Below are 27,257 nucleotides of genomic sequence, written 5' to 3'. Positions count from 1 at the left end.
TTACTTTTTTATGGGACCGAAATTGAATGCCCAAATTTTGGTATTGCGACAGTCACGGCGGTATAAGTCCGTTAGGTCACTAAGAGATGGCATCTAGTGGCTGTAAACCCCCAGAGCCAGGAGACCAGCACTGGATAACAGTAAAAAATGACGATGTTACAGCAGCATCTCCAACAATCTCCTTTATTGTAGCATTTCAAAGCATATGTGCAGACGGATAATGCAACGTTTCGGCTGTCCTTTGTCAAGCATACAATGTACAACCATTGATTCCACGTATAAATAGTAAAACACTTATACCGCCCCCAACAATCCACTCCAATCATCAGTGTGTGGGCAGATACCCATCCCCCAAACACAGACATCCCATTGGACAGAAATCCCAATGCTTGTTTTGCATAGTAGATGATCGCACCCGAGTTCTTACCTCCAAGGAGTAATCATGTCACAACACATTCCAGCTGCATGTTGGCGTCCATCAAGCGCTAACGCGCATGTCTGACTGCGCGTGTACATGGCAACATCGCGCGCACGTCTAGCATCGCGGGAATCGGCAGGATCTCGTTCGCACTCCTCCGCATCAGCAGACGTCATCATGGTCACCTGACCTATGTGTTGTGAACAGCTCCTTCCTCCCACTCGTCTGACGTCACGCCGCATCGTGTTGCCAAGGACACACACTCGCTCGTTACTAAGTGCAATCCAGTCCCTCGAATAGAGGGGGGAAAAAAGGAACGCACAATCCATATAATAATAGCAGCTGGAGCGACCCTTGTGGTGCATTATGGTGCGATCAGCCACCATGAACACACAAATGTCATAGAGTACAATAAGTAAAAACCAGCACAATGTGAATCTCAGGGGGCAATTACAGTGATACATAATAAAATCATTTGTTGCATGTACATACAAAATCTATACCCGTGTATAAAGGGGAGTACTCTAATCGATCCCTGCAACATTGAACTCTAAATTGAGTCCATACGGCTGCATTGCTCTCAGAGTATTTATCCATTAAAGTTCTTTTTCCTCAATATTTTATCCTTATCACCCCCTCTTGTGAGTGTCCCCACTGCGTCTATTACTCGGAATCGGAGTTGATTGATAGTGTCCACGCGCGACGAAATGCCTCGCCACTGGTTTGTCCAGCATCTTCTTCCTAATTGTGCTCTTATGAACATGCAGTGCGAACGAGATCCCGCTGATTCCCGCGGTGCTAGACGTGCGCGCGATGTTGCCATGTACACGCGCAGTCAGACATGCGCGTTAGCGCTTGATGGACGCCAACATGCAGCTGGAATGTGTTGTGACATGATTACTCCTTGGAGGTAAGAACTCGGGTGCGATCATCTACTATGCAAAACAAGCATTGGGATTTCTGCCCAATGGGATGTCTGTGTTTGGGGGATGGGTATCTGCCCACACACTGATGATTGGAGTGGATTGTTGGGGGCGGTATACGTGTTTTACTATTTATATGTGGAATCAATGGTTGTACATTGTATGCTTGACAAAGGCGGAGGACAGCCGAAACGTTGCATTATCCGTCTGCACATATGCTTTGAAATACTACAATAAAGGAGATCGTTGGAGATGCTGCTGTAACATCATAATTTTTTATTATTGTTCTGTGTCCACGTGGCATCCGTGGTATTGGATACAGCTGCTGCATTCCACATACAAGCTCTAGGATACCGTTTTGTGCTGCTTCTATTCACCTTTATTCAGCACTGGATAACAGTCGCTGCGCTCTGGGGGCTGCGGTAATATGGCTGTAGTGTGTAAGGACTAGGACCCATATGAGAAGCGCCAGTCTTTAGTAAATGACCCCCAGTGTTTTATTTGATGCCAAGGTGCCCTTCCTGACAATGTGCACCTATGATGGGCACAATTTGAACAACCCACATATCGGGGTTTTCCGCTAGGATGTCCTATTTTCTATGAGAGCGGCGAAGATGGCTGATCGCTGCTATCTCCAGCACTCCCATAGAGAATGAATGGAGCAGCAGGGTGCACGGACGACCGCCGCTCCATCACCCCGTTCTTGGTGGGCAACTAAGAGATATTACTGCTTAGGAGACATTATAATGTATGGGGGCAACAAGTAAACACGAGTACATGTTTTGAGTGTTTTTTTTTTTTCCTAAATGGGCATTTATTGCGATATATCATTATTGCGATAAAATTTCTTAATATCGTTATTGTGGGAATATTTTTGATATCGCCCAACCCTAAGTTAAAGGGGTTTTCTCAGAATTATTAACATTTCAGTGATCTCGCTGCCCATCTCCTGCTCTGCTGCAGACAGTGACTGGCTTTAGTGGTGACATGCCACCGCTGAAGCCAGCGGACTAAGTGACTGTGCCCATGCAGGGGAGGAAGTACAAAAAAGCGATGGACCAGAAGATGGCAGGTAAATATGATTCTTTCCATTAGTGGAGGCAGGTTGCAGGAATCTGTGAAAAGTTATTTATTCCTGGACAACCCATTTAAGAAAAACCTAAAAAAATTGTGAATATTAGTCAGTAAAAAAAAAGTACTAGTAACGGGTTAATTGTGTCATGTGGGTGAAGTTTTTTATGGTGGTTACACATTTTAAATTTTTTTTATTTTTGCCTTTCATTTTATTTGCTGGAAAGAAAAAGTCACAGCCTTTACATGCTAGCCAAAAGCATATATAGCACTATAAAATGCCCTACAAACACTCTTTTATTTTATTTTTTGTGCCCATTTTTTTTTTTTTTATCCCTTCACATTTCTGGAAATCTCAGCATGCTTCGAGTGTGCCATTTTTTTTTTTAATAGGATTTTTTCATATACTTCTCTATAGGAAAAAAAAAGGCTGAATAAATAAACGGAAACAAGTTGTGTGACACTTTAAAAAAAAATAAAGAAATGCCACCCAGACTTGCCATTAGGGTACTTTCACACTTGCGGCAGAGGATTCCGGCATGCAAACTGACGGCATTTGTCAGACGCCTCAGGATCCTGATCCGTATGACAAATGTATTGAAATGTCGGATCCGTCTCTCCGGTGTCATCTGGAAAAACGGATCTGGCATTTATTTTTTTTCACATTTTTTTGCGGTCTGTGCATGCGCAGAACGCAATGCTGGCTCCGTTTTGCCGGAAAACTGGGGCTGGATCTGGCATCAATGCAAGTGTTCCGGAATTTTGGACGGAAATGAAACCGTAGCATGCTGCAGTATTATCTCCGTCCTGAAAAGTCAAAAAGACTGAGCTGAAGACATCCTGATGCCCCCTGAACGGATTGCTCTCCATTCAGAATTCATTAGGATAAAACTGATCAGTTCTTTTCTGGTATTGAGCCCCTAAGACGGAACTCGATGCCGCAAAAGAAAAACACTAGTGTGAAAGTACCCTTAGCCTTCCTTCACACAAAGTTCCTCTTGCATATTTCTGCCACTAAAAAAACGCCATGGAAACCGCTTGCACGTTTTTCTGATGTCGCATGCATTTTTAATGGTCTTTTTATTATTGCCTTTTTTTGCGTGTTTTCAGATTTTATTTTTTCCTGTAGAGAAGGAGATGGAGAAACACTGGGAAAAAACACCATGGTGTTTAAAATAAGCCACCAAACTGAAAAAAGAGGGCTGCAGCAAAAAAATGTTTATGTCCTGCAGATTTCCCCTAGACTTTCATCTGTAGCTGACGCTGTTCAAACGAAAACTGCTTGTGCTAGGAAAACGGCGCGAAAATGCTATGTGTGAACTCACCCTTACATGTGTTTTATCATGTATTTTAGAGGTCAAAAGAGAAGTCCTGGATGACTGTAGAAAGGAAGGGGAATGGAAGGTAAGTTCATTTTTCTCCTAAACTCCAGTTTTTGCCTTTATACACAACATCTTTCATTGATTCTAGGGACGTCTCTGAAGGATTGTGGGTGTGGGCACCGAGGCCTGGCACATACTTTCTACTGGTCTCCCAAAATTCTGCACTGGCACAAGCAATATGGTTGTGGTGATGACTGGTGGAGTGTTACCACATTGTCTGAATCTATCCACTTTGTCAGTGGGAGCACAATTTCTGCATTATCTATGTAGGTAATATTTTTATGTGCAGTGGCATGCAAGTTTGGGCACCCCAATACTGTTAGTGTGAACAGTTAAAGGGGTCGTCTCACTTCAGCAAGTGGCATTTATCATGTAGAGAAAGTTAATACAAGTCACTTACTAATGTATTGTCATTGTCTATATTGCTTCCTTTGTTGGTTTGATTCATTTTTTCATCACATTATACACTGCTCGTTTCCATGGTTACAGACCACCCTGCAATCCATCAGCAGTGGTTGTGCTTGCACACTATAGGAAAAAGCGACTGCCTCTCTAGTGGCCAGGACCCTGGGAGCGCCCATAGGCTAGTTCTTTTTCCTATAGTGTGCAAGCACGACCACCGCTGCTGGATTGCAGGGGGGTCGTAACCATGGAAACGAGCAGTGTATAATGGGATGGACAAATGAATCCAGCCAGCAAAGGAAGCAATATGGATAATAACAATACATTAGTAAGTGCCTTGTATTAACATTCTCGACATAAATGCTATTTGCTGAAGTGAGACAACTCCTTTAAGCAGGTTTAACATGAAATGATCTCCAAAAGGCACACTGTTAAGATGACACATTCCCTTGTATTTTAAGCAAAAACAATTTTTCTTTTATTTTCATCCTTTAAATTTTCAAAATAACAAAAAAAGGAAAAGGGCCCAAAGCAAACGTTTGGGCACCCTGCATGGTTATTACCTTGTAGCTCTACCTTTGGTAGGTATCACAGCTTGTAAACGCTTTTTGTAGCCAGCCAAGAGTCTTCCAATCTTTCTTCCAAAACTCTTCCAGTTCTGTGAGACTCCTGGGCCGTCTTGCATGCACTGATGTTCAGAAAGGGGACTGTGAGGCCATGGTAGAAATCTTCAGATTGCACATTTGCGGAACTGGAAGACTTTTGCAAGGAAGAATTGATGAAAATCCCTCAGACAAGAAATGAGACTCTTAGCTGGCTACAAAAAGCATTTACAAGCGTGATACTTGCCAAAGGGGGTGCTACTAGGCACTAACCATCCAGGGTGCCCAAACTTTGGCATGCCACTGTAAGGTTGTATAAAGCAATATTGTGACCAGAAATCCAAATGATGGCAGTCATGAAATCATCATAATAAACTGCAGGCAGTGTCTAGTATATAAGGTAAGTTGTAAGCAAAGTAGTAACTGAATGTCCTGACAGCAGCAGATCCCTGTCTTTATGTGCGCTGCAGGCAAACCATGTATTCACATGCCACATGAATGTTCATTGATGTGATTGGGAACAGTACTGCAGTAGCCAACGCTCTCCACTGCACAATGGACCGACCTGTGTATTTCCGACACTGGAGCTACATTGGGGGTGTGGGCAGGGGCGGATTGGGAACTTAAAGTGGGCCTGGGGAAAGACAGGCCAAAACAAGTAGGCGGGGATAAGTAGTAGGCTGGGCCTGCAATTCTGTAGTGCAATGCAGAATACCGCCCCAACAGAACCAAATACCACAGGACAGAACCAAATACTGCCGCCCTCATCACAGTATTTAACTGTATCACCATCATGAGGACAGTAGTACAGTTGAGTTCAGGAGGCCACCTGTGGCTGTTGAGAATCAGATCACTATGTACCTGGCCTGCGGCCATCAAGATGGCTTAAGTGGCCCCTGGACATCGGCCCATCTGGAAATTTCCCTGTAGGCTCTATGGTCAATCCGCCCCAGGTGTGGTGCGTCGGACTCCACCAATCAGATATTGACGGCCTAGCCCGCACATAGGCCATCAAAACAAAGCAATACGACTATTACATTGTTGTATTTTGTGTTTTCTGTTCAGATCCTCCTTCTAGACCAGTTTACAACCAAGCTGCTTACAACATGTTGCAAAATGACAGATTTACTCCAGGAGGGGATTACAGGTAAAATCAGGAGTACTAGATACATATGTATTTATATGAGACATGCTTTATGATCATAGATATTATGCCATAATAAATCATCTTAGATTGATCATGGCCAACCTGTAATTCAGTCCCTCAGTAGTAGACTGTAAAAACCTCTGCCCTTAATCCAGAGTTCATATGTTCTGGCTGGCATTCATAAGAAATGGTGCCAAAGTCTTTAAAGGGCAATTCTAACCGCAGATGGTGATGGCACCTTGCTAGAAAATGCTTTCCACAGATGGCCAGATTCTGCAGTTCCTCCATAGTAGCCTTAGTCATGTAAAAATAAAAGCAAGGTCTTTCATTATTTTCATTTCTATCTAGTTGTCGAAGACATCTATAAGGAAAGACAACCGGTGGGAGACTTAAAAGCTATATACTTCATATCACCAAATGAAAAGGTTTGTGTTCACTCGACTAGAAAATATTTTAGGAGAATTTCAAAAATCTCAAGTGACTTTCATGATTAAAATGCTGGATCTTAGAGGATCTTCAGTCGAGCCACATTATTATGGCCACTTCCTACTTTTGACGTTGTGTAGCTCATGGGTGGTGAGCTGGCTTGGTGGGTATATAAGGCTACTTTCACACTTGCGGCAGTGTGATCTGGTGGGCAGTTCCGTCGTCGGAACTGCCCGCCGGATCCGCCGATTTTGATGTGACTGAAAGCATTTGTGAGACGGATCCGGATGTGGATCCATCTCGCAAATGCAGACAGACGGATCCGTCTTGTATTTTTTTTTTCACATTTTTACCGGTCTGCGCATTCAGGCAAGTCTTTAGTTTTTTTCGCCGTAGATAAAACCGTAGCATGCCTGAAGACATCCTGATGCATCCTGAACGGATTACTCTCCATTCAGAATGCATGGGGATATGCCTGATCAGTTTTTTTTCCGGTATTGAGCCCCTGTGACGGAACTCGATGCCGAAAAAGAAAAATGCTAGTGTGAAAGTACCCTTAGCTGTGTGATAGGCTGTCTGCACACATATCCCTCGCTGCTGTCATGGGTAAAAGGGGTGATTGTTTGCTTTCGCCCCAAGGGTGGCATTATTTTTGAAACTGCGCACTTTGAACTGTTCTCGTGCTGCTGTGGTGAAAGTGTATAGTGAGTAGTCAAATGGTGCCATTGCGAATAAGTGACTTGGAAACTGTGAAGCAGCACGTGCCAATGATGTGAGATTTATACTTTGGCTATGAAGGTGCGCAAGGGTGGACTGACACATTACAGTGGAGCAGCTCGCCGCCAAAATGAACCAGGGGGCTACCAGACATCTCTAAAACATCAGTTTAGCGAACCCTACTGCGTATGGGGCTCCAAAGCAGACACATGGTCATTGCACCGGTGCTAACGAAGTTGCATTGACAGAAAAGGCTTCAATGTTCACAGCAGTATCAGAATTTCCTTCTCCAATGAGTCACGTTTTCTGCTTCATTGAACGGATGGGCGTTGGCGTGTCAGGCGAGAAACTTAAGAGAACAAACCCTCTGCAGCCATTTCTGAAGGAACACAAGCTGGTGATGGCAGCGTTATGGTCTGGGGATTGTTTTCGTGGCATTCTCTGGACCCACTCCTCTATGTGGAAGGCACTCTCAACTTATTTGGGTATGAATCCACCCTTGCAGATCACGTACACCCATACATGCTGATTATCTTCCCTGGGGGTGATGGGATCTTCCAGCAAGACAATACGACATGTCACACAGCTACAAATGCCCAACATTGGTTGGAAGAGCATGAGCAGGACTTCAAGTACTACCCTGGTCCCCTAAACTTAAATTGGGTATCCATGGAACCACCATGATCGTTGTGTTTGCTGTATGGATCCCACGCACCCTCCAGCAGTCAGCATGGCTTCAGATACCTGTGACAACCTACCAGGACCTTACTGACTCCCAGACTGTCTAGCTGCTGTCCGTGCTGCACACAGCGGTTATCTGGATACTAGATGGTGGTCATCATAATGTGACTTGACTGTGTATCTTCCACAAGGCACTAGAAATTGGCCTACGGTGTGGATATTTAATTTGCAGCATTTCAGTTGATGCTGTGGATTTCCAATATTTAAGATTCTAAATAAAAGTGCAACGAGGGACCAGAAATAATAGGTGACATGGCAAACTTACCTCGCACTTCACTGAGCTTTAAAGGGCATCTGTCAGCAGATGTATACCTATGAGACTGGCTGACTTTGATTGACAGGCTCAGGTGTGATGAGGTTAACACTGCCCGGCCCTGTCAATCCAAGCGCAGAGGGCGCAGCAGTTACAGAGAGAGCGGAGCCTCTAGGTGTAATGAAAACGCCCCCGTTGCTCCTAGAGGCTCACTTGCATATATAAAACATACTTTTTCTTCAGTAATGCGGGCACATATGAACATGGGACCAACACAGATGCCTTCAGCTGCCAAGCGCACATGTAACAGGTCAGCCAAATTCATAGGTGCAGATCTGTTGACAGATGCCCTTTAAATGACCTTTTTTTAAAAAAAATTTAAGGAAATGGTGGCACCCTATATGGTTTTCTTTAAAATTTCCGTTGTGCATTATTAAAGGGGTTGTCCAAGTTATTTATATTGATGACCTATCCTCAGGATAGGTCATCAATATCAGATCGGCGGCGGTTCGACACCCGGCACCCCCGCCGATCAGCTGGATGAAGAGAAGGCGAGCGCCGTGCCAGCACAGCCTTCCCATTATTGTTGACCTGTTCGCCGCTGCGTCTGCAGCGATACAACGGGGGACAGGTAAGCCTCCCCATGCACTTCAATGGGATGGCTCCTTCCTATTCAAGTGTATAAAAACGAGGTTTCTTTTCTTCCAAAATACAGGAAGACATGCTGATGTTGTAACCTTTCCAGAAGTTGCTACAAGAGCGCAGTTTTACTTTTTCGTGTAAGGCTACTTTCACATCAGCGTTTTTTGCGGATCCGTCATGAACGGATCCGGTTGTATTATGTCTTCCATAGCCATGACTTTCAATGGTGTTCAAGACAGATCCGTTTTCTATTGTGTCAGAGAAAACGGATCTGTCCCCATTGACTTACATTGTGTGTCAGGACGGATCCATCTTTCTCCGCACCACATCGCGGACAGAAAAACGCTGCTTGCAACCAAACGGACCGGAATGCATTTTGGTGCATTCCGTTTCGTTCAGTTCAGTTTTATCTCTATTGGCAATGAATGGGGACAAAACTGAAGCGTTTTCTTCCACTATTAAGATCCTATGACGAATCTCAATAGCCGAATTGAAAACGTTAATGTGAAAGTAGCCTACATCTGTTGAAATATGTAATGAAGTTGATGACATATCTATGTTAACACCACCTGTAAGTCGGTGTAGTTTGACTCCAAAAATGCACCAAAATTTAGTAGGATTTTTCTGCACATTAGAAAACAGTGTAAAACATTTAGTACATTTTATGCAAAGCGTGCATGCCAGTTTTTTGGTGCAAAATGTCAAAAACTGGTGCATTGTCCATAGTAAATATGCAATTTTTTTGTGAAATAGCTACCAACTGTAATATCTCGCTCAGATCCCTTCCTGCCACCAATAAAACTGCCTTTATTAATACGCACTATCGTCGCTTATTTCAGTCTGTAGACTGTGTTGTGAAGGACTTCAAATCCAAGTCTTCGTGCAAGTATAAAGCTGCCTACATCTACTTCAGCGATGGTAAGTATAGCAAGATGCAGTTGCTACTGGTTTACACTGGAGAATATAGCTGTTCACATTTGAGACTGTAGTAAAGGAGGGTTCTCCCTCTATGTTACATGGTTCACATGAGCATCATTTCAGCAAATAAAGCTTTTCTCCCTTCACCCATGACGGCACCATAGAGAGAAGGGGATCTGCCCCCACAGCTGGACAAGAAGCCTCAGCGCAGTTAAATATGTGACACCCATGTCCTCCTTCAGTGGTTCTGTGGACAGAGGAGCCTGGGGCTTATGAGGCCATGAAGCAAGGAACACGTTAATGTACAGTGAATATTCGAGTCTGTCCCTGGAGCTTAGGGCTGGTGCACACATTAGATGTTTTGTGGTCCATAAATCTGCAAAACACAGATGACGTCAATGTGCATTCCGTATTTTGCGGAACGGAACAGTCCTATCCTTGTCTATAATGTAGAGAATAATAGGACATGTTCTATTTTGTGAAACGGACATATGGAAACGGAATGCACGCAGTGAATGGTTTTGCATACAGGCCACAAAAAAACCCCAGAACGGACAAAGAAAAAATATGTTTGTGTATATGAGCCCTTAGTCTTCTGTTGTGAGAGTCGCTTAGTAGTCTGGGTATCTTTATTTTGCATCTTACACATGAGCGTATTTGCAGTCAATATATGGCGTGTATACTATGTACCATAATCTGCTGCTAATGTTAACTAATAGGGCTATTTACATAAGCGTATACGGTAATTTAAAATACGCAGCATGGCCTCATTTTGTACGTCCATTACAGCTTATGGCAGTGCATCAGAAACACAGGAAGGAAATAATACTCAAGTAAATCCGAATGAATTTCTGAAGCCATACTGATGACAATACAGATGGTACATCATCCGGAATCCGTGGATATTCCAGAGCCAGAAAGCAGACTGATTTCGATACGCTCGTGTGAAAGTAGCTTCTGTGTTTGGTTTGGTACGGATGGCGCTGTCTATATGCTTTGTTAATGGCTGTCTCACAACCTGGTTGGCTTGCAGCTCTTAGAAGGTTTGGTTGGTGGTCAATGATGGGGAGTGGAGTCTCCACAGAGATGGGGTATAATGGAAAGATTTGCTCCTGTTCTGTGCAACTGCGTTCGTAGTTCTAGGTCCGCATTTGTTCTACAATTCTGCGGAACTGGTGCGGACCTATTCATTTCAACAAAGCCGCAAAAGATTTGGCCAGCACACTGTGGGCTGTCTGTATCCGTAGTTCCATTCCACGGCTCCGCAAAAAAGATCGAGCATGTCCTATTCTTGCCTATTTTAGTCTGCGATTGCGGACATTTCTATCATAGGGCCGGCTATGCGTGGTGTTTCCATGTTTTGCGGATCCGCAATTTGATGTCTGAATGGGACCCTTAGGCCTCTTTCACACGGGTGTTACGGATTGGGGCTGGATAGGATGCGGGTGCGTGGCGGGGAAATCGTGCAGGTGAGCTCACAATTTCAGTCAGTTTTGACTGCGATTGCGTTGCGTGGTACAGTTTTTTCTGCGTGAGTGCAATGCGTTTTGCACGCGCGTGAGAAAAAACTGAAGGTGGTACCCAGACCGGAACTTCTTCAATGAAGTTCGGGTTTGGGTTAGTTGTAGTGTAGATTTTATTATTTTCCCTTATAACATGGTTATAAGGGAAAATAATAGCATTCTTTAATACAGAATGCTTAGTAGAAGGTCAATTGAGGGTTAAGAAAAAAAAATAAAAAATTAACTCCCCTCCTCCATAGCTGCCGGTCTCTGCTCTTTGGTGACGCCACTGAGCTCATCACATGGTCCACGGTGATGGACCATGTGATTGGACCATGTGATGTGACGTCACCACATGTCCTTTAGCCGGCAGCTCATGATTAAAGAAGTAAGAAGAGACCGGCAGCTACGCGATCAAGAGGAGGAGCAGGTGAGTTAATTTAATTTTTAACCTCTCCATCCCTAATTTACTTAGCATTCTGTATTGAGAATGCTATTATTTTCCCTTATAACCATGTTATAAGGGTAAATAATAAAGATCGGGTCCCCATCCCGATCGCCACCTAGCAACCATGCGTGAAAATCGCACCGCATCCGCACTTGCTTGCTATTTTCACGCACCCCTATTCACCTCTATGGGACCTGGGTTGCGTGAAAAATGCACAAAATAGAGTATGCTGAGATTTTCATGCAACGCACAAGTGATGCGTGAAAATCACCGCTCATGTGCACAGCCCCATAGAAATGAATGGGTCGGGTTTCAGTGCGGGTGCAATGCGTTCACCTCACGCATTGCACCCGCGCGGAAATCTCGCCCGTGTGAAAGAGGCCTTAAGGCCTCTTTCACACGGGCGTTGCGGGAAAATGTGCGGGAGCGTTGCGGGAACACCCGCGATTTTTCCGCGCGAGTGCAAAACATTGTAATGCGTTTTGCACTCGCGTGAGAAAAATCGCTTGGGATCGGTGTTCTGTAGATTGTATTATTTTCCCCTATAACATGGTTATAAGGGAAAATGATAGCATTCTGAATACAGAATGCATAGTAAAACATCGCTGGAGGGGTTGAAAATAAATAAAAAATAATTTAACTCACCTTAGTCCACTTGATCGCGATACCCGGCATCTCCTTCTGTCTTCATCTGATATCTGTGCAGCAACAGGACCTTTGGTGACGTCATTCCGGTCATCACATGATCCATCACCATGGTAAAAGATCATGTGATGGATCATGTGATGATCGGAGTGACGTCACCAAAGGTCCTTTACCTGTATTTAATGCTCACATCAGGTCCTGTTCAGCAAAGGAGACGCCGGCATCGCGATCAAGTGGACTAAGGTGAGTTAAATTTATTTAATTTTTTTAACCCCTCCAGCGCTAGTTTACTTTGCATTCTGTATTCCGCAGGCATGTTATAAGGGAAAATAATAATGATCGGGTCTCCATCCCGATCGTCTCCTAGCAACCGTGCGTGAAAATCGCACCGCATCCGCACTTGCCTGCGGATGCTTGCGATTTTCACGCAACCCCATTCATTTCTATGGGACCTGCGTTACGTGAAAAACGCACAAAGAGGAGCATGCTGCGATTTTCACGCAACGCACAAGTGATGCGCGAAAATCACCGCTCATGTGAACAGCCCCATAGAAATGAATGGGTTGGTATTCAGCTCGGGTGCAATGCGTTCACCTCCCGCATCGCATCCGCGCGGAATACTCGCTCGTGTGAAAGGGGCCTTAGGGTGCCTTCGCACAAGGCAGATTTTGTGGCAGAAAATTCTACCACTGAAAATCTGTTCCATTCATTTGAGTGGACAGCAATCACATGGATTTCTGCAAGTCCCATTAAGGTGAGTGGAACAGATTTTCAGTCCCAGAATTTTCTGCCACAAAATCTGCCACGTGTGAAGGCTCCCTTAGGTTTTATGGTCGCTGGTGAGTGTCGGTGGCGGAGTACTGACTGTGTGAATGAGGCCTCTGGTTTACTGTACTTTAGTTTATGGACTCTGTGGGGGATATTTATCAAACTGGTTTAAAGGAAACCTGGCTTAGTTGCCCATAGCAACCATGGGAGCTCTGAAAAATGAAAGGTAAAATCTGATTGGTTGCTATGGGCAACTAAGCCAGTTGTGATAAATTTCCCCGTCTGTCTGAAAAATTAGCTTCTGCAGCTATGTCTGCTTGGATGAATTGATTATGCAGCTGTGCCTGCCCAGAAGTTTTGCTCAGTAGCTATGCCTGCTTGGATTATTGAGTTTTGCAGCGATGCTTGTTTGAATGATTGGCTTTTTCAGCTATATCTGCTGGAATAATTTGCTACAGCAGATATGTATGCCTTATTGATTGGCTTCTGCAGCTATGCCTTCTAGGATGTTTTGCTTCTGCAACTAAACCTGCTTGGATGTTTGGTATCCGCAGTTATTGTTACTCGGATGTCTTTCTGCTGCAGCTATGCCTGCTTATATGATACAGCTGCTGCAGCCGTGCCTGCTTGGATGGTTGAGATACTGCAGCCGTGCCTGCTTGGATGGTTGAGATACTGCAGCCGTGCCTGCTTGGATGGTTGAGATACTGCAGCCGTGCCTGCTTGGATGGTTGAGATACTGCAGCCGTGCCTGCTTGGATGGTTGAGATACTGCAGCCGTGCCTGCTTGGATGGTTTTGCCTCTGCACCTGTGCCTGATTGGGCTCATTCCTCTGCTCTGGTGGGGGGCGGCCGCAGGGCTCATTCCTCTGCTGCGGTGGAGGATGGGCGGCCGCAGGGCTCATTCCTCTGCTGCGGTGGAGGATGGGCGGTGGGCTTTTTCCTCTGCTCTGGTGGCTGCAGGGCTCATTCCGCTGCTTACTTTTCGGTGTCTCTTTGGATCTTCCTCAAGAGTAAGATCTTACAAGTGGTGGTCCCTCCTTAGGGTTTAGCTCCATTTCTGTCCTCTCTCTGATGCTGGAGGGAAAAATAAATCTACTTACTGGTAATTAGATTTTTCAGGGCCTATGACAAAACCCCTTTTATTCTCTACCTTTTGCTTGTAGTCTTTGCTTTGCTTCAGTGTGGTAAATATATAAATAGTTATAAAAAGTAACATTTTAAGAATGCATCTGTACGACTCCTACTGATCTACTCTGGAATCCATAAGTTGGTGATCCCATTTTTACTGCTTTAAGGCAGGGATACTCAACCTGCAGCCCTCCAGCTGTTGCAAAACTACAACTCCCAGCATGCCCTAATAGATGTAGGCTGTCCAGGCATGCTGGGAGTTGTAGTTTTGCAACAACTGGCGGGCCGCAGGTTGGGCATCTCTGCTTTAAGGCTTTCTGTACAGCTGTGGGGGAAGATCCCTCTCTCAGGTGCTGTCATGGACTCTGGTAAGTGTAATAATCGTTTTCTTTGTGTAATATAAAGTTTTTTGCCATTTCTAAGATGCTTGTAGGCATTAAAAGAAAGCTTTCTTGCAGTGGGTAATAATCTGTCTGTGTCATGTAGTGATCGCATAGGTGCGTATCTGATTAGAGTTAGGGCACATGCAACGAACATATTTTTTGTCCTCATCAGGCCTGGGATTTTGACAGTTCTTTCGTTATGTATTTCTTCGTGGTTTTTTGGTGCAGAAGCCACACTAGTAATTTTTAAAACCTGAGTAATCACTTAGGCTGTGTCCACACTTGCTCTTTTTCCTCTCTGGATTTTGACACGAATCATCTGTGATTCCTTTGTGGAATTTGCTTGTTACATATTGTGCTGAGGATACTCCCTGGATTTCACCATACACATTAAAAGGGTGAGAATTGCACACAAGAATGAGAGCGATGCGGTATTTGACAATCTTCAGAATGCTCTTATGTCCACGCAGTAATTTTCTGCTGGATGTAGATGGCGTTTTAAACAAAATCTGCAACCCAATCCCTTACAGAGCATTTATCAGAGCGCTATCTTCTAACAAGCTGAGCACCCACGTCCATCGTGTGACCAGGATGGACTCATTTTATTGGGGATTTATGGGTTTGTAGAGTAAGCTTGTATTCACAACCTTTGTTTTTCAGCTTGTCCAGACAGCCTGTTCGAGAAGCTAAAATCTTGCCAGCCCAAAACAATAAAAAGATGCAAGGAGATTAATATTTCCTTTTTCCCTAAAGAGTCTCAGGTAATTCTGGTGATTCCTCTGCTTTGTTTCCATACAGTGTATGTAGTGCCTAAACGAGGTCTCTTGTTCTCTGTAGGTGTTTCTGTTGAATGTCCCTGAAGCTTTTCACCTGCTGTATAGTCCAGATAAGTCAGTCGATAAAGTATCTGCCATGAAGTCCATTGCCCAGCAGATAGTAACGCTCTGTGCGACTCTAGACGAGAACCCTGGTGTCCGCTACAAGAGGTAACTTCCAGAGATCCTTCTCCATACAGATACTTTGGAAATGTGAATTCTGAGCATGCCTTGTCCTGTAGTATTAACATTATAAAGTCATTGGTTCATCACAATGATATATCTGTGTAGAGACCCCATGGATAATGCTGAAGATTTGGCCAACTTGGTGGAAGAAAAACTTGTCCACTACTACCAGACAGATGAACGGAACCAGTGTAAGGTAATATGAGTAACATTTAATGTCATGTTGTATAGGGCATAGCACTTACAGAATTGAGGGCAGGTGATCATACAAGTGTAAGGCTACTTTCACACCTGCGTGGCTGTTTTCCGGTATTGAGATCCAGCAGAGGATCTCAATACCGGAAAAAAAAAGTTTCTGTTTAGTCCTCATGCATTCTGAAAGGAAAGAGATCCGTTCAGGATGCATCAGGATGTCTTCCGTTCCGGCAGCATTCCATTTTCTTTTTTCTTTTTCTTTTTGGGAGCCTAAAAAACTTATCCGTCACCCATTTAATTTCGATGTATTTAGTGACGGATAATTTTTTTTTTTCCGGTTTGATTTCACACAACTGCTTCCTAACTGAACGGATGCACAAAATCAAAACTGATCCGTTTAATTCCGGTATTGAGATCCTCTGCTGGATCTCAGTACCCGAATTAACAACTCAAGTGTGAAAGTAGCCTAACTTGATTTGTAACTAACATGTCCATGTAATATACCAATAAAGGAACACAGGCAGAGCTTATACCCTATATTATCTGAGGGCCTAAAGAGCAGTGCGTGACTACCAGAGTCGTGCAGTGTCCTCTCAGGCACCACACAGATGACCACTCACCATCCTATTGATTGAAGCTTGTACATATACAGAGAGTGGCATGCAGTGCCCACACTGCGCAGTATTTTCTCCCCCCTATATTGAGAAGGGCATGAAACAGTAATCCTGTGGTGATGTATTTTAGGAGCAAGGTCCTGACAGGGTGGTACCTGGATATATCCCATTACAATGGGGCAGATTTACTAAACAAAATGCTCCAGAATTCTGGCATACATGCCACGTGCATAATTTATTAAAGTGACCCTCCAGTTTAAGAAATTAAAGTCACATTAACTAGGGGAGGAACAGGACACTTACATGGCTTTTTTCATCCTTTTACTTGCAGATCTGCTAATTGTCGGGCTTCTCTTCTGCCATCCACAATGGCTGCAATGCTTCTCACAATCAGTAGCCCAAGACACTTCCATCTAGTGCAGCCCAGCTCTTGGGTTGGTGAGCAGTGGCCAAACTGGCCAATCCAAGTGCAGCAGGAAATGTCTTGGGCTACCAAATGTACAGTATGCGCCAGGTAGTCTGAGAAGCAAAGCGTCATTTGGATGACAGGATAGGGGCCTGGAAATTGGTGGATCTGCAGTTAAAAGATGAAAATGTGGGCACTCTAAGTGTTCTGTTCCTTCCCGTTAATGGGAGTTGCTTTTCTTCACCTGGAGGCTTGCTTTACTGTTTTAGACATTTGTATCTCACTGGACACTTTTGTAAAGTGTCTAGAAAAGCTGGTGTGGCTAGGTGGATTTGTAAACTATGACCGAGTTGGCATGGGGCAGGTTTTTGCCACAAAATACGGTGTAAATTTGGAGCAGTCTTGAGCTGGTGTGAGTAAGAAAGTGTCTAACTAATGCAGGATGTGCTCCACTGTGATACATTTGACACATCTCATGACTACCTGGTCTAACAGTCCTTTAGACAACATTAGTAAATGTGCCCCAATATATCCAGAAATCAGTCCATGGCATGGAACAAAAACTATTAAAACCAAGATTAGACGGGATTTTCTATAAGTTAGTATAGTGATTCTATTACATCTCTAGAAGGTCTCTTGCATTTTATGTATCATTTACATGTCATCATGACCGGTGTCACCAATGACATCATGTTAAAAGTACATGGGTACAGCCCTTTGGAAGCCCTGCACACAAGGCCAACAAAAAATGCTTTAATTGGTTTGTTTTCAAGCTACAAACGCCTGGTAGAATATTGTCCACATTACCCCTTTTTTCCTCACACAGGAGAAATCTCAGTCTCAGTTACTTATACTTGACCGGGGATTTGATCCGGTGTCTACAGTGCTGCATGAACTGACTTTCCAAGCCATGATATATGATGTTCTGCCTATTGAGGATGATGTTTACAAGTAAGTGCACCACCATTCACTTATTTTCTGTAAATCATTCCGACTATTTCCTGCACCATAAGACACACCTAGGGTTTTAGAGGCGGAAATATTTTTGATCAGACCCCCAATTTTCTTAAGACCTCAGATTAGACAAAAAATAAATAAAGGAACTTACTTGTCCTTCTCTCCAGTTTGCACTCCAGAAAGTGTGTCTTTCACCGTTGTACTTTATATGAATTTGTGAAACAGATGAGTGTTTCACTACTCCCATAAACCACAGAGAAAGCTGAATGTAGGCATGGCCACTTCTCTGCTTCATCTAATTCTTTCTGGAGTGCCAAAAAGGGATCAGGAGACCTACATTCTGCCATTATATGTAGTTCCTATACGAGGCCACACAGCTAACCATTAAAGGGGTTATCCAATTTCTCAACCTCCCAAACACACACACATGTGGCGGGCCCCTCACCAGTAGTATACTTGCCATGCTTCCGGCGCCACTCCTGGTCCCCGCACCGCCGCTGCTGCTTCTCCCTGCACATTGATGAAAACATCTGGTGTCGGGGCGGGAGCAGCCAATGGCAGTCGGGACGAGCCTCCCTAGCGTCACCCTTGATGCCATTGGCTGCTCTCCAGGTGATAGAGCCTCTTTAAAGGGGTTGTCCAAGTTTTATATTTATTGGTGACCTATCCTCAGGTCCGACACCCGGCACCCCCGCCGATCAGCTGTTTGAAGAAAATGCGCGCGCCTTGCCAGCGCCGCCTCCTCTTCACTGTTTACCTTCTCGCCGTTGCATCTGCAGCGGTGAGCAGGTGTAATTACACCCAATCCGTCCCATTTAATTTCAATGGGATGGATCGTTTCCATACACTTGTATAGGAGCGATCCGTACCATTGAAATGAATGGGACTGCTTGGGTGTAATTACACCTGCTCACCGCTGCAGATGCAACGGCGAGAAGGTAAACAGTGAAGAGGAGGCGGCGCTGGCAAGGCGCGCGCATTTTCTTCAAACAGCTGATCGGCGGGGGTGCCGGGTGTCGGACCTGAGGATAGGTCACCAATAAATATAACTTGGACAACCCCTTTAATACAATATAAAGGTCGTTTACTCAATAATGCTCGCTATAAAGTTTTCGCCGCAAATCCCTATTGGGAACAAATCTGTGACAGATATATGCCAAAAATTGGCATATATCTGTTAATGAATGACCCTCCTAAAAATCCAAATTTAGACCAAACTTATTGAGCTACACAAGCAGCGTTTTAGTGTCCACCTCCAGAGCGGAATGGAGGCGGAACGGAGCCAAACTGATGCCTTCTGAATGGATCCTTATCCATTCAGAATGCATTGGGGCTAAACTGATCCGTTTTGGGCCACTTGTGAGATCCTTGAAACGGATCTCACAGGCAGACCCAGAAACGCCAGTGTGACAGTAGCCTTAACCGTAATGCACACCATGTGGTAACTGTGCAGGTAATGTACGGAGCAGGCTCATGAGCTGAGCCAGATTCATATGCAGTGGGTGTGTAATATGCGGAAGCTGGCACCCAGCCGCAGTGACCAAGATGGTAGAAAACTCCAGTCAGTCCGGTCGTTTAAACCCTCAGACGCTGCAGTCTATAGCGGTAGGGCTGTTAAACAGAGAGAGGGGGCTCCGATCAGTTGGGCACACCATGTGTGGTGAATACCATACTGGAAAACTGACATAAAATGTCTAATTTGCTGTTTGTTAGTTTTTTTACCTTACCCCCTTCCCTCATCTCCCAAAAATAAAAAATAAATAAAAATAAGGGATCAAAAAAAATGTACCCTAAGATAATAATAATAACACCAGCTTACCAGGCAAAATAATCAAGACCTTGCACAACTCTGTCTGTAGACAGAAACTTAAAAACAATTGATATTCTTTGTAGCCATCTCCTTAAGGGTCCATTCACACGTCCGTTTTTTCTTTCCTGATCTGTTCCGTTTTTTGCGGACCAGATCTGGACCCATTCATTTTCAATAGGTCCTGGAAAAAATCGGACAGCACAATGTTTCCGTTGTTCCGTTCCGCATGTCCGTTTAAATATAAAACATGTCCTATTCTTTTCCGCAAAATTCGGATCCTGGTACAATACAAAGTCAATGGATCCGCAAAAAACGGAAGACATTCGGATGTCATTACGTATGTCATCCGTTTTATGCGGATACCGTTCCTGGAAATTACATTTTAATTATTTATTTTTTATTTTTTTTCAAAGAAATCCAAACAACTTTATTTGCTTATTAAAATTTATACATGTTTACGTTTTTTGCGGATCCGCAAAAAACGGATGACATACGGAAACATTTTCAGGAACAACGGATCCACTAAAAACGGGCCGTAAATCGGGATATAAAAAAATACTGACGTGTGAATGTAGCCTAAGAGCGTCTTCCTTAGACTGGGACACTGTTGAAGTTCATCCCGTCTTTTCTTTTTTCAAAATGATTGAATACAACAGGAAGCTTGGCCTTTATTTGTATCTGAGAGATATTGGTTGCCTTAGATCCCAGATGTATGATCTGTGTTACCTCGGATATGTGATCTGTACACACTGCATTTTATTTCAATAAAAACACAATTATATAAAAATAAAAAATGGCTGTCAAATTATGCCAATGCGAAGAATCATTTTTGTTTTTTTTAAAGTAGAGAAACAATAAAAACTACATAAATTTGGTATTGCTCTAATTGTACTAACAAAAAAAAAAATGTGGCCCCCGTTACATTCTCCTGCACTGTATGCTAAGTAACGGGGTCCACAGCGGCGCAACGGATCGGCGCCCAGAAGTAATAGTAAGTGCAGGGACATCCCCCATGTATGTCCTACACGTCCTGCTACTTAGTTAATAAAGTATGGACCCATGAAAGGTCCTCCAGTGGCCAGCGGGGCTCAAGAGGCAGTTGCTTTGGGCCCCCCCAGGAGCTGCCCCTTTTGCCCCGCGTTAAAGACGGCCCTGGTTGTGATTCTAACTGACTGAAGAGCAGGAATGTGTACTGGGATTGCATTACAGAAATTGGGAAAACATGAGTTTTAATGAATGTGGCTATGGTGTATGTACTTATGACATATATAAACACCATCCTTGAATTATGTCCCCATTACACAGTAATTCAAAAAAAAAAACCCTGCTCCCTTCTGAAATTAGTCATATAACCAACTGCTAAAATGATCAAGTATAAACCTGACTCGCACAGAACAAACTATAATTTGATCAAGGCTTTGGGGTAAGGGGCACTACGCAGCTCACCTAGTTGCACGTTTTCATGTTAGCCACAATTTAATTTTGAAAACCATTAAAATCTGTTCACTAGGGGTGCACCGAAATGAAAATTCTGGTCCGAAACCGAAACCGAAAATTCAGGATGCCCTTGACCGAAAACCGAAACCGAAACCGAAACTGCCTTTTTGCCCAAATACTTTTAAAATACTTTTTTTTTAATGATTTTATTAATAATTCTTTTTCATGAATGAAATTCATCTGTGGGTGGCGCTGTTATGGAGAGGGGGATCTGTGGGTGGCGCTGTTATGGAGAGGGGGATCTGTGGGTGGCTCTGTTATGGAGAGGGGGATCTGTGGGTGGCGCTGTTATGGAGAGGGGGATCTGTGGGTGGCGCCGTTATGGAGAGGGGGATCTGTGGGTGGCGCTGTTATGGAGAGGGGGATCTGTGGGTGGCGCCGTTATGGAGAGGGGGATCTGTGGGTGGCGCCGTTATGGAGAGGGGGATCTGTGGGTGGCGCCGTTATGGAGAGGGGGATCTGTGGGTGGCGCCGTTATGGAGAGGGGGATCTGTGGGTGGCGCTGTTATGGAGAGGGGGATCTGTGGGTGGCGCTGTTATGGAGAGGGGGATCTGTGGGTGGCGCTGTTATGGAGAGGGGGATCTGTGGGTGGCGCTGTTATGGAGAGGGGGATCTGTGGGTGGCGCTGTTATGGAGAGGGGGATCTGTGGGTGGCGCTGTTATGGAGAGGGGGATCTGTGGGTGGCGCTGTTATGGAGAGGGGGATCTGTGGGTGGCGCTGTTATGGAGAGGGGGATCTGTGGGTGGCGCTGTTATGGAGAGGGGGATCTGTGGGTGGCGCTGTTATGGAGAGGGGGATCTGTGCACTGTTATGGGCATAACAGTGCACAGATCCCTTTCCCCATAACAGTGCACAGATCCCTTTCCCCATAACAGTGCACAGATCCCCCCTCCCCATAGCAGTGCACAGATCCCCCCTCCCCATAGCAGTGCACAGATCCCCCCCTCCCCATAGCAGTGCACAGATCCCCCCTCCCCATAGCAGTTCCATAGACCGATCCCCCCTACCCATAACAGCCCCGGCCCTGCTGCTCACAGCATCTTTATTTTACCTTACAATCGTGAGGCTCCAGTAACTAACAACTCTGCAGGCAGAGCGGAGGGCGGCGTAACGTCACTTACTCACGTGACGCACCTGCTCCGCCCACTTTATGAATGAAGGAGGCGGAGCAGGCGCGTCACGTGAGTAAGTGACGTTACGCCGGCCTCCGCTCTGCCTGCAGAGTTGTTAGTTACTGGAGCCTCACGATTGTAAGGTAAAATAAAGATGCAGTGACAAAGTAAACCGCCAGCCCGGCGCCCGCCCGCAGATGGTGGGTGACAAATCCCACACCCCATATTTTCGGCCGATATGTAACAATATCGGCCGAAGTGGATTAGGTGCATTTTCGGCCGATATTTTCGGCTGCCGAAATTTCGGTGCACCCCTACTGTTCACACACTTAAAGTGTACCCCTAGTTACAGAAAACTTCTGATATTGGTGACATTTCAGAAGTTTTGATCTGTTAGGGGTCCAGGTGTGTAGACCCCCAACTTATCGCTGAAATTAAGTGGAAAAGCTGTGTTTTTTTGGTGAACATGTTAAGACCCCAGGCGTTCTCGTCTCAAACCAAATAAATCCAACCAGAGTGATGATGTTTTCTTGCAGAACTATAGCAATTACTGGCTCCTATACATAACTTGATAAAGCAGTTGGCTACTCACTTATACAGGGTACAGGGCTATCATGGGTACACTTAGGTAGATGAGAGGAGAGTTTTTATTTTATTTATTTTTACATAAATGGTGTCTGACAGTGGCCAAATTATCAGATAACATTGATTAACGAAATGGTGATGGAACGTGTATAAAATATGATATGCATGAACAGAACATAAAACAGCAGCCGTTTCAGAACAATTGCAGCCTATTGGGGGATTTACATGGGCTTTTTTTATATTTTTTATCTTTTTAACAGCCCGTGAATACTATCTGTCCAAAAATAGGACATGTCCTATTTTTGGCCATTTTGACAGCCATACGGATCCTATTGAAATCAGTGGACCTGAAAGGAGCACGCAAAGGAGCACTTTATCCGCATTGGAGGCAGCAGGGCCTGGCACTTCCAGCGTGATCATTTGACGTCACAGCACTCAGAAAATTATTTTAATTTTATTTTTAGTAGCACATCTGGGGGTTGGGGCAGTGCTGAGTGCACAACAGGGGTCCATTATATATACTAATGTCACTGGGGGGGATTATATCTACAGAGGGCATTATTTATACTGTAGGCACTGTGCAGAGCATTAATATATACTGATGTCACTGTTGGGGCTCATAATTGGGCTTGAGCAAATCGAGCTTAGGATCATAGATCAGAAGTCGATTCGCTCAAAAACTTTGTGGTTAGTGCTGTTTTCGTAGAGCCAAACTTCGTCTCGCAAGACTTCGGTGAATTACTACTGTATTCATATCTGCTTATTTAAAAACATTTTATAATCGGAATCCAAAGTGGGCTTTGGTACTGGCTGGTAAAAATGTTTTTAAATATGCAGATGTGAATACAGTAGTAATTCACTGAAGTCTCGGGCGAAACAAAGTGTGAATGGAGCCTTATCCATTTCCGGAGGATTTGACTAGGAAATGGTCGCCCTCGCCTATAGGGGACCCGCCAGTTTTCCGCTTGGCTAAACATACTATCTTGCCAATGGCGGATGGGGCTTCTTTCTCTATCAGGGATAAGAAACTGGAAGCTTTTGCAAAATCTTCCTTTGAAGCAGTGGGCACAGCAGTGCAACCGGTGTTTGCCTCTACATGGGTGAGCAAAGCTTTGGGGGAGTGGGCAAATAATTTATGTAAGGGTCTCTCCTTGGGGGTCCCCTCTGGGGGACTGGCCGATATTGCCCTGCAGCTCTCCCATGCCAGGGCCTATATTTGTGAAGCCTCTCTGGATGCGGCCAGGCTTATGGCCCGCTCGTCAGACCTGTCTGTGGCTATTCACCGTACCCTATGGCTCTCCTGCTGGGCGGCAGATAATGCTTCAAAGTGGACCCTGATGGCCCTCCCCTTTACCGGCAGCAGACTTTTTGGTAAGCGCCTGGATGAGATAATTTCTGACGCTACAGGTGGTAAGAGCACTCATTTACCACAGAACAGGGTTCGTTTCAACAAGTCAAAAAAGCGTAAGCCTCTTTTTCTCCCCTTTCAGAGTTTTTCCAGCCCCAAGAGGCCAGCCGACAAGTCTGCCCCGGATCAGAAGCGCAAGCCTTCCTTCAAACCTCGCCCTTCCTGGCGTCCCCGTCAACAGGGCTCCAAGTCCTATAACCCCAAGACGTCATGCAGATGAGGTGCAGCTTCCGGCACTCTCCGATCGGGTGGGCGGGCGGCTTCATTTGTTTCAGCATGTCTGGCTGGCTCACGTCTCGGATGCTTGGGTGAGAGAGGTCATCGCAGAGGGCTACGAGCTGGAATTCAGGTCCTCCCCTCCGTCCCGATTTTTTTTTTTTAAGTCGCCTCCTCCGACCTCTCCTTCTGCCACAAATTCCTTTTTTTCAGACTATTCACACACTTCTGTGGCAGGGAGTGATTGTCCTGGTTCCTGTGCAAGACCGTTTTTGGGGGTTTTACTCCAATCTCTTTGTGATCCCCAAAAAAGGAGGGGACAGTCCGTGCCATCCTGGACCTCAAGGCACTCAACTGCTTCCTTCAGATCCGCCGCTTCCGGATGGAGTCCCTGAAATCGGTCATTGCTTCAATGGAACTGGGGGAGTACCTGTCCTCCATAGACATCAAGGACACTTATCTTCATGTTTCCATCTGCGTCAGTCATCAAAAATTTCTCTGGTTCGCAGTGGGTCCCTTTCACTTCCAGTTTGTGGCCCTCCCGCTTGACCTGGCCGCAGCTCCTAGAGTCTTTATGAAGGTACTGGCAGCGGTCATGGCTCTGCTCCTGGTAAAAGGTCTGTCATTCCGGGCGACGGCGGACAGCCTGCGCATAGTCCTGGACACCCTGTAATGCTTCAGATGTATCCTGAATCGGCAGAAGTCCTGTCTTTATCCATCGCAGCGGCTAACCTATCTGGGCATAGTGCTAGACACATTTCAGGCCAAGGTACTCTTGCCCTCGGAGAAGCTATCCACTCTCTGTCTTCAGATTCTTCCCTTGTTGCGGCCCCGTCCACTTCCCATTCGTCACTGCATGCGGGCTCTGGGTCACATGGTCTCTGCCTTCGAAGCAGTTCCCTAGGCTCAGTTCCATACTAGGACTCTTCAGCGAGCCATTCTGACCAATTGGGACCGTTCCCTAGCCTCCCTGGATCGGCCCATACGTCTCTCTGCCCCGACCCGCCGGGCCCTCAGGTGTTGGTTGGTTTCCCCGATGCTGACATCAGGCCACTCGTTCCTTCCTCTGTTGGACGGTGTTGACAACGGACGCAAGCCTCCGGGGTTAGGGGGGGGGGGGGGGGTGTTGGGAAATCTATCCGTTCAAGGCGTCACGCGAGGAGCGCTCCCTCCCAATCAACATTCTGGAGTTGAGAGCGATTCTTCTCTGTCTGCAGCTTTGGGCCGACCATCCCTGGGGACGTCCGGTTTGAGTTCAGTCCGACAATTCCACGGCTGTGGCGAACCTCGATCACCAGGGCGGCGCCCTGATCCACTGATCCTCAGCTGGGCGGAGAATCCTGTTCCGGCGCTGTCGGCAGTCCACATCCCTGGTGTTGACAACTGAATTGCCGACTTCCTCAGCAGGGAGCGTCTCGATCCCGGCGAATGGGCTCTTCACCCGCAGGTTTTTCTAGCCATCTGCGAGCGATGGGGTTGGCCGGACGTGGATCTCATTGCCTCTCGCTTCAACCACAAGGTCGGGGACTTCGCCACTCGGTCGAGGGATCCCATGGCCCTGGCGTGCAACGCTTTAGTGATTCCATGGAGTTAGTTCAAGTTTCCTTACATGTTCCCGCCTCTTCCTCTCATTCCGCATCTTCTCCGGAAGATCAGGTCCGTAGGTCTCTCCACCATTCTCGTGGCCCCCGATTGGCCACGCCGAGTGTGGCACTCATCTCTAGTCACCCTCCTCGCCGACTAACCCTGGCATCTTCCTCTTCGGGAGGACCTCTTGTCGCGGGGACCGATCTTCCACCCGAATTTTGGGCCGCTACATTTAACGGCATGGCTATTGAGGCCGCCGTATTAAAGAGGACCTTTCACCAGAATAAAACATCTAAACTAACTATACAGCCATGTAGAGCGGCGCCCAGGGATCCCCCTGCACTTACTGTTATACCTGGGCGCCGCTCCGTTCGCCCGGTATAGCCTCCGGTATCTTCATAGTTAGGCTCCACCCAGGGGAACCTCCAGGCGTCTCTTTCTCCTATGCTGTAGCGCTGGCCAATCGCAGCGCTCAGCTCATAGCCTGAGAGAGAAAAAAAAACCTCTCAGGCTTTGAGCTGAGCGCTGCGATTGGCCAGCGCTACAGCATAGGAGAAAGAGACGCCTGGAGGTTCCCCTGGAAGTCCTATTTTATTTGGTGTGAGCTTCATCAGCTGTCTCCAGTTTGTTTCTCGTTGCCGCGACTCTTGTCTTTCCTGCAGTCGGGCATGGACTTGGGGCTGGCTCTCAGCTCCCTTAAAGGGTAAGTTTTTGCTCTCTCCATTCTTTTTCAGCGGAACTTTGCTTCGCTTTCTGCAGTTCGGACTTTTATGCAGGGGGTGGCGCATGCTGCGCCCCCTTTCTGTCCTCCGTTGAATCCCTGGGATCTTAATATAGTGCTCAACGCTCCCCAGTCTTCACTGTTTGAGTCTTTGCAGCAGGTGTCGCTTCACTTCCTGTCCTACAAGGTGGCCTTTTTGGTGGCAATCACTTCCATCCGTAGGGTGTCTGAACTCGCGGCTCTTTCATGTCTGTCGCCTTTCCTGATCCTTTTGCGTCTTCTGATGCTTCTCTGGGGAGTAGAGTTTTGCAGACGGCGGTTCTCTGATTTGGTATGCCCACCCTTGGGACTGCTCTGTAACGTCCCATGGTCAAGCCTGTGTCCCCCAATGATACGGATAAGAAAACGAGATTTTTGTACTTGCCGTAAAATCAGTTTCTCTTCCGTTGATTGGGGGACACAGCTCCCACCCGTTCTCTTGTTTACGGACCTTTTCTGGCCTGTGTGGTTCTGGGTTTGTATATAGTTTGGCTTTCCTGTTTCGTCTTTCTTCTCCTACTGCTTTTGCAATAACTGATTATCTTAGTCCCTGTAGGATGGGTATAGCTGAAGGGAGGAGCTCACACC

General features: G+C 45.7%; 1 protein-coding gene across 1 annotated transcript in view; it reads left to right on the top strand.

Moving 5' to 3' along the window:
- Window positions 1-27,257, top strand: part of STXBP3 (syntaxin binding protein 3) — a 65,594-nt gene that overhangs the window by 7,030 nt on the left and 31,307 nt on the right. The window contains exons 2-9 of the mRNA XM_040407429.1: window positions 3,767-3,816; window positions 5,864-5,945; window positions 6,294-6,370; window positions 9,564-9,642; window positions 15,180-15,280; window positions 15,357-15,505; window positions 15,626-15,716; window positions 17,562-17,686. Of these exons, the coding sequence (XP_040263363.1) occupies window positions 3,767-3,816; window positions 5,864-5,945; window positions 6,294-6,370; window positions 9,564-9,642; window positions 15,180-15,280; window positions 15,357-15,505; window positions 15,626-15,716; window positions 17,562-17,686 (754 nt within the window). The remainder of the gene's footprint in view (window positions 1-3,766; window positions 3,817-5,863; window positions 5,946-6,293; window positions 6,371-9,563; window positions 9,643-15,179; window positions 15,281-15,356; window positions 15,506-15,625; window positions 15,717-17,561; window positions 17,687-27,257) is intronic.

The sequence above is a fragment of the Bufo bufo genome, chromosome 9 (assembly GCF_905171765.1).
Source record: "Bufo bufo chromosome 9, aBufBuf1.1, whole genome shotgun sequence".
Taxonomy (NCBI): domain Eukaryota; kingdom Metazoa; phylum Chordata; class Amphibia; order Anura; family Bufonidae; genus Bufo; species Bufo bufo.
The sequence above is the reverse complement of the archived record's forward strand: the minus strand, read 5'-3'. Positions and strand labels throughout refer to the sequence as shown.